This window comes from Camelus bactrianus, chromosome X (genome assembly GCF_048773025.1).
Source record: "Camelus bactrianus isolate YW-2024 breed Bactrian camel chromosome X, ASM4877302v1, whole genome shotgun sequence".
Lineage (NCBI taxonomy): Eukaryota > Metazoa > Chordata > Mammalia > Artiodactyla > Camelidae > Camelus > Camelus bactrianus.
In genome coordinates, this window is record NC_133575.1 from 72,380,905 (window position 1) to 72,395,091 (window position 14,187).

Here is a 14,187-nt window from a genome sequence, read left to right on the forward strand (position 1 = left end):
TGGAACCAGGAATTGGGGGAGGGTGGAGAAGGGTGGGAGGAGGGGCAGAAAGCATGTGACATCACAAAGCCTGCTGGCTCGAAGCTGTTAGCAACACTGTTAATCTGCCTGGGAAGTAAAAGGTGAGACTTCCTCTTTGGAGAGCTGCCCACGCTTTCTTCACTGGCTCTTCCCAGATCTACATTCAGCCATCCTTGGTTCTCAAGATAGTGAAGACAGGCCTCAAGAACATGGAGTCTGCTGAAGAAAGGCCAGTGGAGACCCAAAGCCCGGCGCAAGGCACCTCGGTGGAGTCTGATAGTTACATTGCTACAGATAAAGTTCTTGGCTCACTAGAGAGTATGAGGAAGCATAAAGGGTACCTGCCAACCAAGTCCGTGAAGATCCTCCGCGACTGGCTGTATGAGCACCGGCGTAAGGCTTACCCTTCAGAGAGAGAGAAACGAATGCTGGCGGAGCAGACTAATTTGTCCTTCACGCAGGTCTCTAACTGGTTCATGAACGCCCGCAGACGCATTCTTCCGGAGATTCTTCAACAGGCTGGAAGTGATCCCAACCTTATCACCACGTACCACCAAAAAGGCAAGACTGCTGATGTGACCTACCAGCAGAGCACCGATCCATCTATGAAGGCCAGGTCAGGGCCGACAGATCCAGACAAGATACAAGGCCTGCCCCTGAGCCCCCTGCCGATGGACCAGAAGTCAGGAGAGAAGCTGGAAGATCTAGAGTGGGTCCCTAAATTCCAGCCAATGGAAAAGGACAAGATTTTCACCGGCAGTCCCTTGCTTCCGTCTTCTCCGGAACCTGTTTCGACAGACAAGTACATAGACTTCAGCAACTTCTATTTGCTGGTCGATGCAGCTGTACAGAAGGCCGCCGAACTGGAGCTACAGAAAAAGCAAGATCCCAATCCATGATTTCCCACGTCTCTAAAAATCCCAAGTAGTCAGTCCAGTGTCGGCTCTGGTAGATCCATTTCTGCTTTCAAGACTAATTTGTAATTTTCATTTTATAGAGCTATCTTTCCTTCTAGGGTCTTTATGAGAACTATCACTAGCTAGTGGAGCTCAATTCTGCCAGATAGTTCAGTGTTTACAGGTGGAAGATACTAACTTGTCACCATGATTAACACTACAGCAAAGATCTCTTCTATTTCTTTTGCTTCCCTGGGATTTTAAAAGCTTCAGACAATCAGACCAATACATCTGAGACTAGACACAGTACTGAGACTTCATAGAAGAACGTTTTAGCTTTTCTAACCAGACTTTTTGGTCCCAGGGTTGCTGCAGATACCAAGTCACCCCTCTTTCTCCCTCTCTCTATAACTTTCCTTGTTCATTAGCATGAATGATGGAAAATAAAGGCTCTATAAAAGATGGCTATAATAGCACTGGCTTTATGTTACTGTTGGAGGTTTTGTGAAATTTGCAACTCTGTGTTTTCCTTTGTACAGTTTATTGACAATCTTAAGGAGTAGCTAATTTCTGCAGGGGGATAAGCAGTAGTGCAAGAATACAGTGAATTCATAAACATGTTCTAGGTAAGGGTGAACTCTTATTTGGAGTACTAGTGAAAAGTATTCAGTAAATATAAGACAATTCCAGATGGTAATTTTCTGTTATTGGTTGTTGGATATTTGTTTTTAGAGAATATTTTTATTATTTTTAATTTTGTGCATCAGAGGGAAAAGGTAAAAAACAACAAAACAAAGAAATAAAAAGCAGGAAAAAATAACCCAAAATTCTTCAGAAGAAACAGAACCAGATGAAGATAATTTAAAAGTAAAGAGAAAAAGAATTCGATCTTTTAACATTTTGTGAGCACAAAAAGAAAGTAGATTCAGATATTCTATCGCTTTTGTTGTTTTGGTTTGCTTTTACTTTTTTAATCCACTTATTCATTTTTCCTTTAAAAATGTTTGAATTAGCAAGGGTGGAAGTGGGAATGACAAAAGCTTCAGGCAACTCCCAGTAGGAAAGTATTCCATTGTCCAGCAGAGTTAGGGCTTTCCACTGTCTCAAATACAGGCAGATTTTCAATGGTAACAGAAAGATACTCCTTCAGAAAGGTGTAATTTAACTTCTCTGATCTTGGACTCTAGCCTCAGTTTCTGTTCCTACCCTGAAGTGAAGTAGATCATATTTGGTTTCTACTTCTAGGCCCCATGTTTTTTTTTATATTGCTGTCTAATTACTGGCAATTTTGAATACAAGACACCCTACCTTATTTAAACATCCTAAGAAACAATAATTACAGGTCATCACTCTGGATATAATTTTACATTTACCAGGAAGGAAATCAACCTGCATTCTCAAATGCTGTTCCTGAAATAGACTAAAGTAAGTTTAAACTTCTAAAGACAGACTCAGGGAGATTTAGAAGGAAGAGGGGCAAAAATATTGGTTATATCCTTACTGGAAAGGGCTCCTAAACACTCAGTGAAGTTCCCATATCACTTCTTTTCATAGTCCATCATCTGTGCCATTTTCTCCATATGGAGGCATAGGAGACTCTTATTCAAGGAGAAGAAGTTGGTTATCTGAGTGGGAAGATTTGTAGGCTCAGCCTATACAATCCTGGACTCTACCTACTATGTCTTATAACTTTTATGTCTGAGAGATTTGGGGACTCCTCAGGCTTTTCTTTGGCTCAATGGAAAACAATCTGTTATTGCAACTTTACTGCTGGGTTCAGAAAAAGGAACTTTTTTCTTGTCTGTCCTCTTAAAGCTTGTCTCTGAGGATGAGTCCAGTTGGATTATTGTGGAATGATTATTGTAGAACCTGTTGTAAGGGGAATAGGCTGGGATGACAGTGGTATTTGTCCATTTCCATGTTGCACTTTTTAATGGTGGATTGTATGCGATAGTGGCGGTGTAGTTTTCTTGCATTAAGTAGGAAAAAAGGGGGAAGTGTTCTTTGGTTTCTACCTTGGTTTTGTTGTGCTATAAATATAATTTTTCAGTTTGAAAAAAATAAGAATAAATTCTATTGTTGAAGTTTTGTCAAAGTTTTAAAAATTGATTTTAATATAAAACGATGACTCACTGTCATTCCTCCAGAGTTCAACCTCTTCTGCAGTTGCAGCTTCTCTATTATTGTTTTCTGGGAGTAAAGCTTAGAATGCTTTAATCTACTACACTCTGTGTAGACAAATGGAAATGATCCAAAGAAACTGCATTTTTTAAACCTAACCACTAATTGCATGTTACTTGAGTTTACGAACTATGCAAAACCTAACAGAGAAAAGAATTAAGTCCTAACACCATGGTGTTGTAGAAATAAAAAGGTAAAGATTGCATGATGAAACTTTTCTTGGGAAAGATAGATTTCTGTTGACATCAGTGAAGTATATAGCAGAAAGATTTAAGATGAATGGGAAGTCCATGAGGATGGTTCTGACAAGGAATAGGGCATAGATGGTTATTCTGTTTGGTTCTCCCTCTCTCTCTCTTTCTCTCAGATGATATGGAAGTGAGAGTCATCAATGTGTAATCAAAGAATCTTATATTAAAATTATTCTCAGGGAGAGGGTATAGCTAAATGGTAGAGTATATGCCTAGCACGCATGACGTTCTGGGTTCACTTCCCAGTACCTCCATTAAAAATAAATAAATAAATTGAATTATCTCCCCTACTCCAAAAAAAGTGTAAAGAAATTCTCATAAAGGGGTGTCACATCAATGTATGTTAATCCTCTGGTATAGAAGCAAATTTATAAACAATTTAGTCATAAGGGATATCTTTACCTGGGTATTCTTCCATGTCTCTCAATAGTACAACTTGCCATATCAGGGATTTTCCTTTATCTGATTTATGAAGTCTAGAATGCCTTGCACATTTTTTATAATGTGCTCTAATATATCTAGTGCATCTCTTTGAACGGAAAACATGGGAGAGGGGTCCTCTTGGATATTTTATTCAGTGAAGACTAAGACACAGAATGTATTCAAACTATCTGCTGATCTCTCCAGCCAGCAAGGGCATACTTTGTGTACCATGATTAAGCCATTATAGTAAGTTTCCTTTAGGTCACTTCCTTAAAGCATCTGTTTTTGGTTTTCAGATATTTCCCAACACTTATATTTGATTTATTTTAGTTACTTTGTATATTTTATCTATCATATTTGGAGGACCTAGAACTTGCATCATTCTTTCTGAAAAATGCTTCTTTAGTATGCATTTATTATTAAAAATATGCCATAGACTTTTGAGATACTTTAGTTCATCATGCTAAAATAAGGACAATAAAAGCAAGGTAAGCATGGATTTAGCCACCAACTTCCAGAATGTTAGAAAGAGGTCACATTCTTTGGAGCAAATAAAAAGCAAATTGTTGGCAGATCCAAAAATGTGATTTTTCATCTAAGAAGGCATATAATTACATTCATTTTTTGAAGTACTTATGGATAATTATTTTTTAGAACCTTAAGAATTGGAATACATTAAAACATAATCATAAAGACTTCAAAAAATCCTCAATAAATAAGCCAAGATCAATTTTAAAGGAAAGGTAAAATTTACTGGCAGAAACCATTAAAAGTGATAGCCATTAGGCCAACCATGGCCTTTCACAATACAGTTTTTGCTACCACTTGTATAGGCAGAATACCAGTCTGTATAGTCTATAAGCCTAATCAAGAAGGGCTCTTAATATTTTCTATAAAATACAGATTGAAAATGTGATACACAGTTTAGAATATCTTTTAAGCTCATTTTTCATTTAAATAATGTTTTTGTTTTATTTAAACCTTAGATCAGTGACACTGGTGAAAATGTGAACTTTTAAGACTGCATTATTTAATACAAAAAAGACAATGACAATGGACATCTAGTATTTTTCTACTAGATTTTCTAAATGCTACAGCCTGCAATATTTTGTTGCAATCATGTATAACAAATGATTTCTCTTGATGGGTTATATACATATATGAACAGAGAGTTATCAGATATTAGAATTCTAACCAGAGATTATTAAAGGCCTTGGCTCACTATATAATTTGATGAAATTTTATATTATTTGTTATCGCTTATTATTACTACCATTCTTTTGAAAATGATAAAGTTCTTGCCTTCTTATCCCAAAGAGCACCTAAAGAATCCTAAATTCCTTTCCTTAGCTTTTTAGTATGTAATATAGAAAAAGTTGAGTAAGTAATTATTGAAATCAGTGATAATTTTTATAAAAGTTTCAAAGAATAAAAATGCTCTTGGAGATTGATCAACATAGCAGAGTAAGAGGACATGGAGCTCAGCTCCCCTCACATAAACATCAAAAATACATCTATGTGTGGAATAATTCTCACTGAAAACTGACTGGAAACTGGCGGAAGAACTTCTGTACAAGCAAGGCTGTGAGAAAGAAATATAATTGGATAGGAAGGGAAGAAAAGCAATTAGATAGGGACCTGTGCCCCTGGGAAAGGACTTAGAGTGAAAAGGTGAATACAAGGGTGGACACCCACCATGGGGAATGAGCAGTGAGAGTTACAGATTGGGAATCCCAGTTGCAGGATCCTTCTTGAGGGAGATGAGCTCCCTTGTCTGGTTGTAGGACCGCTGTGACTAACAGGACAGCTGTGGGTAGCCTGGAGTCCACTCAAGAGGAGTATGTGCACACTGGCTTACCCTCGAGGCAAGAAGGAGAGGGTGGAGAGAGGACTGTGTGCTGTGTTTCCTGGATTGCCTTGGTGTATGCCCCAGCCCAAGTGGAATTAATGCTCCAGCCCCACTCACTCCATCCCACAATATGGCACTGGACCTGAAGCAGCCAAGACTGGGGAGAAGGCTGGGTTGTGGGACTTCGAGGTGACTTGGTCCTGAGGAAGAGCTGGGTGGGGCAGCAACAGCCATTGTTGGCACTCACTTAAGCAGCACATCAGAAGCAACTTAAAACTTTGATGGCAGCCACTCTAACAAAGCTCAAGTTCCAATAAATGTGAGGGGTCCACATGGGCTGCTGCTACCCTGCAATGTGGCCCACAACAAGGCAGGGGCAGCAGAGGCTGGCAGAGTGATCAACTGAGAGGGACAAAACATGCCTGCACCCAAGGCTGTGCCTGAGCAGAGCATGGGAAAAAATTATGAGTTCCTGCACAGGCAATGCATCAGAGACAGCCTTGCACTTCTGTCTGCAGATGACACAAGCCAAGAGCCCACACGGGCCACCCTTATATCAGAAATTAAATAGGACAGAGCTCAGCTTGGACTGAAGCCTCAGGGCTTCTTCTCTGGCAACTTGAGATCAGAGTCTCCCCACGTTAGGGAGATGACAGCCACTGAGCATGGGGAAGTCCCATGTCACACAAGGCTCCAGGTCTAGCACTTCCATTTTCAGCCGCACCCCCTAACAAGGTGATAGCTTCCAGCACATCCATAGGAAAGATATGCCTTGCATTCATGTCAAAGCCATGTCTCCCACCAAAGGCATAAGCCACAACCAGTCTGTAGAAGAAAGCTCCCACAGAAAAACATTCCTTCAAGACACCGTAGGTAACTGTTTTACATAAATTCATGGAGGCAGAGAAAGTTAAGCAAAATGAAAAGACAGAGGACTGTCCTCAATTCAAAGAGCAAGAGAAACACCTGAAAAATTAATGAACAAATAAATAATTTACTAAATAAAGAATCCAAAGTATTGGCAATAAATATCTTAACTGAATTGGGGGAAAAAAAGAAGAATGCAACAGAAACTTTAATAAGGAACTAGAAAGTATTTTTTAAAGTCCCAATCAGAAATGAAGAATTCAATGACTGAAATAAACACACACACACACACACACACACACTAGAAGAGATGAACAGCAGAGTAAGTGATACAGAAGAATGCATAAGTGATCTGGAAGATACAATAATGGAAATCACCCAATCAGAACAGCAGAAAGAGAGACAAATTAAAAAAAAAAATTCAGGAGATATCTGGGATGATATTAAGTGTACCAACATTTTACCTTATAGGCGTCCAATAAGGAGAAGAAAGAAAAAAGGGTATTGGAAATATATTTGAGGATTTTATGGCTAAAAAATTCCCCAGATATCCAGGTACAGGAAGCACAGAGGTCCTAAAAAAGACAAATACAAACAAACCCACACCAGGAAACACCATAATACCATAGGACATCTTCTATAAAAGGCTACTTCCCCAAGATCCAGAGATGTAACTAATCTACCACATACATAAAATGCAAATAGCAATTTAGAAAAAATGAGGTGCCAGAGGAATGTGTTCCAGAAAAAGGAACAAGATAAACCCCAGAAGAAGAAATAAGTGAAGTGGAAAGAGGCAATCTCCCCAAGAAAGAGTTGAGAGCAATGACCATTAAGATGATCAAAGAAATTAGGAGGAGAATGGATGCACAGAGTGAGAAGTTAGAAGTTTTAACAAAGAGTTAGAAAATATGACGAACAACCAAAAAGAGACAGAGAATGCAATAACTGCAATGAAAAATACACTAGAAAGAATCAATAGTGGACTAAATGATACAGAGGAACAGAATGGAACAGAATATGTGGGGTGCTCAGAACATCAAAAGAACATTAAAAGTTCTTGCTTCGTGATTAGAGTAGTCTATACATAGCAAGATTTTTTTCAGTGGTCCAAATTAAGCTCTAACTTCAGAAAACTGTTGCATTATAACATCTCATCCTGGATATATAACAAAGAGAAAGCTATGCATTAAAGTGTTAGAATGGCAATAACTAGATCACCTATGTTTTCTATTTCCATCTTTGCATCAGTGGCACAATGAAGAAAGTTTGTGCACTTTTTTTTTGTTTCATCATATAATTAGAAATTGTTAAATTGAGCAGAAACACTGACCAGTTTAGCTAGTGCCAAGGTTAGAAAAGCCACTACCAACATAAGTACAGTGGGTTTATGGTTCTAATGTATCTGTGTTTAGTTATTATGAAGAAATGCAATTTTAAAATACCTCAAAGGTTATTAATATCCTATCCATTTCTTGGTTTTGGAGGAGGGAGGTATTTAGGTTTATTTATTATTTACCTACTTTTTAATGGAGGCACTGTGGATTGAACCCAGGACCTTGTACATGCTAAGCACGCTGGCAGAAACCATTAAAAGTGATAGCTCTACCACTGAGCTATCCCCTCCCTCCTCCTATCCATTTCTTATACTTTCTATAATTCAGGTTAAGCATTTCTGTGGAGACACTGTGAAACACTGAGTAGCTGCAATTGGCAAGGAGACAGTTATGTCTAGAATCTAGTCCCTTGAGAGGGTCCAGAGACTGGATTTTGTAAATTAAAATTGTCATTTAAAAATTTTTTTTATTCATCTGAATGCATTTAGGGATGTCCTTGCTTGCTATTCCTCCTTCCTATGATAAATGTTTTCTATGTTGGCTTCCTTTAGAACATATATAAGGTTATATTATTACATACATACATTTATTTATTTATTTAACCTACTGAGGTGATAAGGCTTGAGGACTTCTGTGGCATGCTTCAGGGGCCTTGTTATTTGTAATCATATCTCCATATTTATGTCACCTAATGCATGGCCTGATGGCAATAAAAAGTTATTTAGTTATTGCTTTTACTTCTTTCTCAGGAGAACAGTTCACAACCAAACAAGTGAAATTTTTCAATAGAATAGTTTAAAAATGTGTGTGTATATATATGTATATATATATATAATTTTCAATATATTTGTTGCCTAATATAATTTTTTAAAAACCACTTTTCTTCCTCTTGATACTTGAAGCTTTTTAAAATTATTATTATTCCACTCCAAATCCCTGCATGAGCTGGTCATAAGGATTAAGGTTACACTTATAAAATCTGATTCTTTTTAATGATTGCAATGGTACCCTACTCTAATTTGGAATGGTACTTTTAGTATGTTGGAATTTCTAGCTCTGGCAGAGTCTTTATTTTGGAATACCACAAACTTTGTAAGGATGCGATTTCTGTAGAGGAAGAAGAAAAGGGGCATCACATAGACACACATCATAGATAATGTACCCTGTCACAGCAGTAGTTCTTTGGCACAATATATGGCAACAGAATTACCTTTGTACTACCCAACTGAGGGATATAATTTATCCAGTCTGAGGAACTGTTGTGACAGGTAATACATTCAGTGCTGCACATGTTCTGCATTCAAACACACAGGCTATGTGTTCACAAGGGCTAACTCTAACAATGAAACTCTGTTGTTGTTGCTGCTGTAACTGGCGAATCATGAGGTGTTTATTTTACGGTAAAAATATCATTATGTACTACCATCTGCAATGGCTAAAAAGGGTTTGGAATAGCATTAGCCCTGATGGACAGTGAAGGAAAAGAGTCTGCTGAAAGCTGTGGAGATTTATAGACCACCGATTTCATCACATGCATGATTATGAATTCAACTTAGATTCTTTTAATATTGGAATATCAGGAAAAGATGAAGTATATTTGACTTCAGGTATGATTACAGTTAAGTCTAAAGTATAGGCAAGTCTTACGAGAGGCACATATTTATGAAAAGGATATTAAATTTCATAAGAATTTTCCTGGAAAGCTACAGAATTTTCCTAAGTTATTCTATACAATGGTTGATTATGTGTACATACCTTGTCTGTGTTATGGTTAGTACCTTAAATTAATTTCAAAGTTTCTTGTTTCCAGTCAGTTGGTCACTTGATCAAATAATCCAGATGTATTGTTTTTAAAATCATATGATATTTATACAGAAGAAGTAACTTTGAGATTATGTTCTGAGATCCATATATGTTATAACCTATTAAAGAGTCTCTTGGTACTTCAAAATGTACATACATTTGGCTTGAATCCTTGCAATCAGTTTACTTATTAAACGTCAAATATTCTGTAAGATTTTTATGAAATACCTAAGGGGTGTAAAAATCTCTTGAGCACCTTGTCAACTGAACTTCTTTCACAGTGAAGATTCTGCTAATACTCTGCATTGACTTGGAAATAAATTTTGCCACTTATTGGATACTTAAGTTCTCTTTCTCTCACTCTCTCTCTGAAACATACACATTTGACACAATTCAAACACATTACTCTCCTTCTGTGTACTAAAATCTACTTAATAATGTGAATGGCAAAGAAGAAGACGTAGAAATAGTTCCAACATCAACTCAGAATATTTCTATTAAAAATTACTTCATAGTTTTGTGTACTCCTCGAATTTAAGAAATAAGTTTGTGATATTTTAGTGTTAGTTTTTTTATTAATAATCTTACAAACATGTCATGCAGAACTTAAGGATAAACTGGTGAAAATTTGGAAAACTGAAAATATTTTTCCTCAGGGACAAAAGAGTAAAAAAGTATATAGCATGACATAGTTAACAATTAATGTTCATATTAGTGCTTTATATTAAATTTACAGTAGCATGCACCAAGGGCATTTTTCTTTTTATTTATCTTTTATTGAGACATAGTTAATGTGTAATATTATATAAGTTACAGATGTATAGCATAGGTATTCACAATTTTTAAAGGTTATACTCCATTTAAAGTTAAAATGAAATATTGTCTATATTTCCTGTGTTGTATAGTACATCCGTGTAGCTTAATTATTTTATACATTATAGCATATACCTTTTAATCCCCTACCACTGTCCTGCCCCTACCCTCTTCCCTCTCCCCACTGGTAACCACTAGTTTGTTCTTTGTATCTGTGAGTCTGCTTCCTTTTCATTATATTCACTAGTTTATTTTATTGTTTAGATTCCACAAATAAGTGATGTCATACAGTATTTGTCTTTCTTTGTCTGACTTATATCACTTAGCATAATACCCTCCAAATTGGTCTATGTTGTTGCAAGTTACAAAACTGCATTCTTTTAATGACTGAGTAGTATTCTATTGTGTGTGCACGTGTGTGTGTGTGTGCACTTTTAAAGCACATCTTCTTTATCCATTCACCTATTGATGGACACTTAGATTGCTTCCATATCTTGGCAATTGTAAATAATGCTGCTATGAACATTGGGGTGCATGCATCCTTTTGAATTACTGTTTTTGGTTTTTTCAGATACACACTTGGGAGTATAATTTCTGGGTCACATGGTAGTTCTATTTTGGTTTTTCCATACTGTTTGACACAGTGGCTACACCAACTTACATTCCCACCAACGGTGTATGAGGGTTCTGTTTTCTCCACATCATCCCCATCGTTTGTTATTTGTGTTCTTTTTGATGATAGCCAATCTGATAGGTGTGAGGTGAGATCTCATTGTGATTCTAATGTGCATTTCTCTGATGATTAATGATAGAGAGCATCTTTTCATGTGCCTGTTGGCCATCTGTTTATCTTTTTTGGAAAAATGTCTATTCAAATCTTCTGTCCATTTTTTAAGAGGGCTTTTTTATGTTTAGTTGTATGAGCTATTTATATATTTTGGACAGTAACCCTTTGTTAGTCATATCATTTGGAAGTATTTTCTCCCATTTACTAGGTTGTCTTTTTGTTTTGTTGTTGATTTCCTTTGCTGTGCAGAAGCTTTTAAGTTTATTCAAAACCTATTTATTCACATTTGCTTTACTTCTTTTGACATAGGAGACCAATCCAAAATAATATTACTACAATTTATGTCTAAGTGTGCTCTGTCCATGTTCTCTTCTGGGATTTTTATAGTATCTGGTCTTACATTTAGGTCTTTAATGCATTTCGAGTATATTTTTGTATGTGATATGAAGAAGTGTTCTAATCTCATTCTTTTACATCTAGCTGTCCAGTTTTCCCAGTACACCTTATTGAAGAGATTGTCCTTTGTCCCTTGTATATTCTTGCTTCCTCTGTTGTAGATTAATTTACCATATGTGTGTGGGTTTATTTCTGGGGTTTCTATTTATTTTCCATTGATCTATGTAACTGTTTTTTGTGCCAGTACCAGGCTGTTTTTAATAGTATACTTTGTAGTATAGTCTAAAGACTGGCAGAGTGATACAACCAGCTTTATTCTTTTTCTCAGGATTGCTGTGGCTATTTGTTGTCTTTTGTGGTTCTATATAAATTATAAGATTATAAATTCTAGTTGTGTTAAAAATGACATGGGTATTTTGATAGAGATTACATTAAATCTATAGATTGCCATAGGTCATATGGCTATTTTAAAAATATTAATCCTTCCACTCCAACAGCCCAAAACACCTTTCCATTTCTTTGGATCATCTTCAGTTTCCTTCATAATTACTGTATAGTTGTCAGAGTACAGGTTTTTCACCTCATTGGTTAAGTTTATTCCTAAGTGTCTTATTTTTTTTGATGTAATTTTAAATGGAATTATTTTTTACTTTCACTTTCTGATAGTTCATTATTAGTATATAGAAAAGCAACAGATTTTTAGATATTAGTTTCTTCTTGCAACTTTACTGAATTCATTTATTAATTCTAAAGTTTTTAGTCTAGGCTTCAGGGTTTTCTATGTAAAATACCATGTCATCTACAAATAGTGGCACTTATAATTCTTCCCTCCAAACTTACATGCCCTTTATTTCTTTTTCTTGTCTGATTGCTGTGGCCAGGAATTTCAATATATGTTAAATAGAACTAGTGAGAGTGGCAGTAGCATCCTTCCTTCTTCCTGAATTTGGAGGAAAGATTCACCTTTTCACCATTGAGTATGATGCTAGCTGTGGGATTGTCATAAGTGGCATTTTATTATGTTATGTTTCCTCTGTACCCACTTTGATGAGAGTTTTCATCATCAGCAGATGTTGAGTTTGTCAAATGCTTTATTCTGCATCTATTGAGGTGATCATGTGATTTTTATCCTTTATTGTTAATGTGTTATCTCACATGGATTGATTTGCCAATAATGAACCATCCTTGACTCCTTGGAACAGATCCAACTTGATTATGCTGTATGATCATTTTTATATATTGTTGGATTAGGTTTCCTGATGTTTTGTTGAGGATCTTTAGTTCTATATTCATCAAAGTTACTGGTCTGTAATTTCTTTGTTGTAGTGTCTTTGTCGGGTTTTGGAATCAGGGATATGTTGGCCTCATAGAATAAATTTGGGATTATTCCTCCCACTTCAAATTTTTGGAATAGTTTGAAAAGCATAGATTAGCTCTTCTTTATATGTTTAGTAGAATTCTCCTGTAAATCTGTCCAGTCCTGAACTTTTGTTTGCTGGGATTTCTTAAATTACAAATTCAATTTCACTTCTAGTGACTAGTATATTCAAATCGTCTATTTCTTCTGATTTCAGTCTTGGCAGGTTGTATGTTTTTACAGATTTGCCCATTTCTTTGAGGTTGTACAATTTGTTGGCATATAACTGTTCCTAGTATTCTCTTAATTTTTTTTAATCTCTATTTTATTAGTTGTTTTTTCTCCTTTTCCAGTTCTTATTTTGTTTATTGGGTCTTCTCCCTTTTCTTCTTGGTGAGCCTGGCTAAAGGCTTATCAAATTTGTTTATCTTTTAAAAAAAAGATTTGGGTTTTATTGCTCTTTTCTATTGTTTTCTTGGAATTCTTTTGTTTATGTCCTGTTTGATCATTGTCATTTGCTTTCTTCTGCTGACTCTGGGTTTTGATTAATCTTGTTCTTTTGCATTTTTTTTAGCCAGCTTATTTATCTATCTTTCTTCTTTTCATTAAAAAAATTTATACATTTTTAAATGATCCTCAAATGGAAGTTCTTAATATGGCCTCCTTGTTATGTATGGTAGAAGGTACCTTGAACTGAATCTAAAACTGGGGTTCAAATATTAGCTTTGCTGCAAACAAAATGTATGATCTCAGGCATTTTATTGATATGTTCTCTTCTTTTTTTAGGAATTCTTTAAAAAATTTTTGGTTTTCATACAATTTTTAAAGGTTATGTTCCATTTACAGTTATTACAAAATATTCACTATATTCCACATGTTGTAAAATACATCCTTGAGCTTATCTTACACACGATAGTTTATACCTCCCACTCCCCCACCCTACCATTGCCCCTCCCCTCCACTGGTAGCCACTAGTTTGTTCTCTGTATCTGTGATTCTGCCTCTTTTTTGTTATACTCATTAGTTTGGTGTATTTTTTACATTCCACATATAAGTGGTATCATACAGTATTTTTTTTCTCTATCTGACTTCTTTCATTTAGCATGATGCCCTTCAAGTCCATTCATGTTGCTGCAAATGGCAACATTTTGTTATTTTTATGGCTGAATAGTATTCCATTATGTGTGTGTGTACCATATCTTCTTT

At 36.0% G+C, this 14,187-nt stretch overlaps 1 protein-coding gene and 1 long non-coding RNA gene across 2 annotated transcripts in view; both read left to right on the forward strand.

The window, feature by feature from the left end:
• Positions 1 to 14,187, forward strand: part of LOC141576388 (uncharacterized) — a 217,108-nt gene that overhangs the window by 182,501 nt on the left and 20,420 nt on the right. The gene's annotated exons all lie outside the window — the stretch shown is intronic.
• TGIF2LX (TGFB induced factor homeobox 2 like X-linked) lies at positions 231 to 1,360 on the forward strand. Its single transcript, XM_010952656.2, has one exon. It carries the CDS (start codon positions 231 to 233, stop codon positions 918 to 920), a length of 690 nt encoding a protein of 229 aa, XP_010950958.1. The 3' UTR covers positions 921 to 1,360.

Excerpts from the sequence above, each read along its gene's own strand:
- TGIF2LX (XM_010952656.2), top strand. The coding sequence starts at position 231 with ATGGAGTCTGCTGAAGAAAGGCCAGTGGAGACCCAAAGCCCGGCGCAA.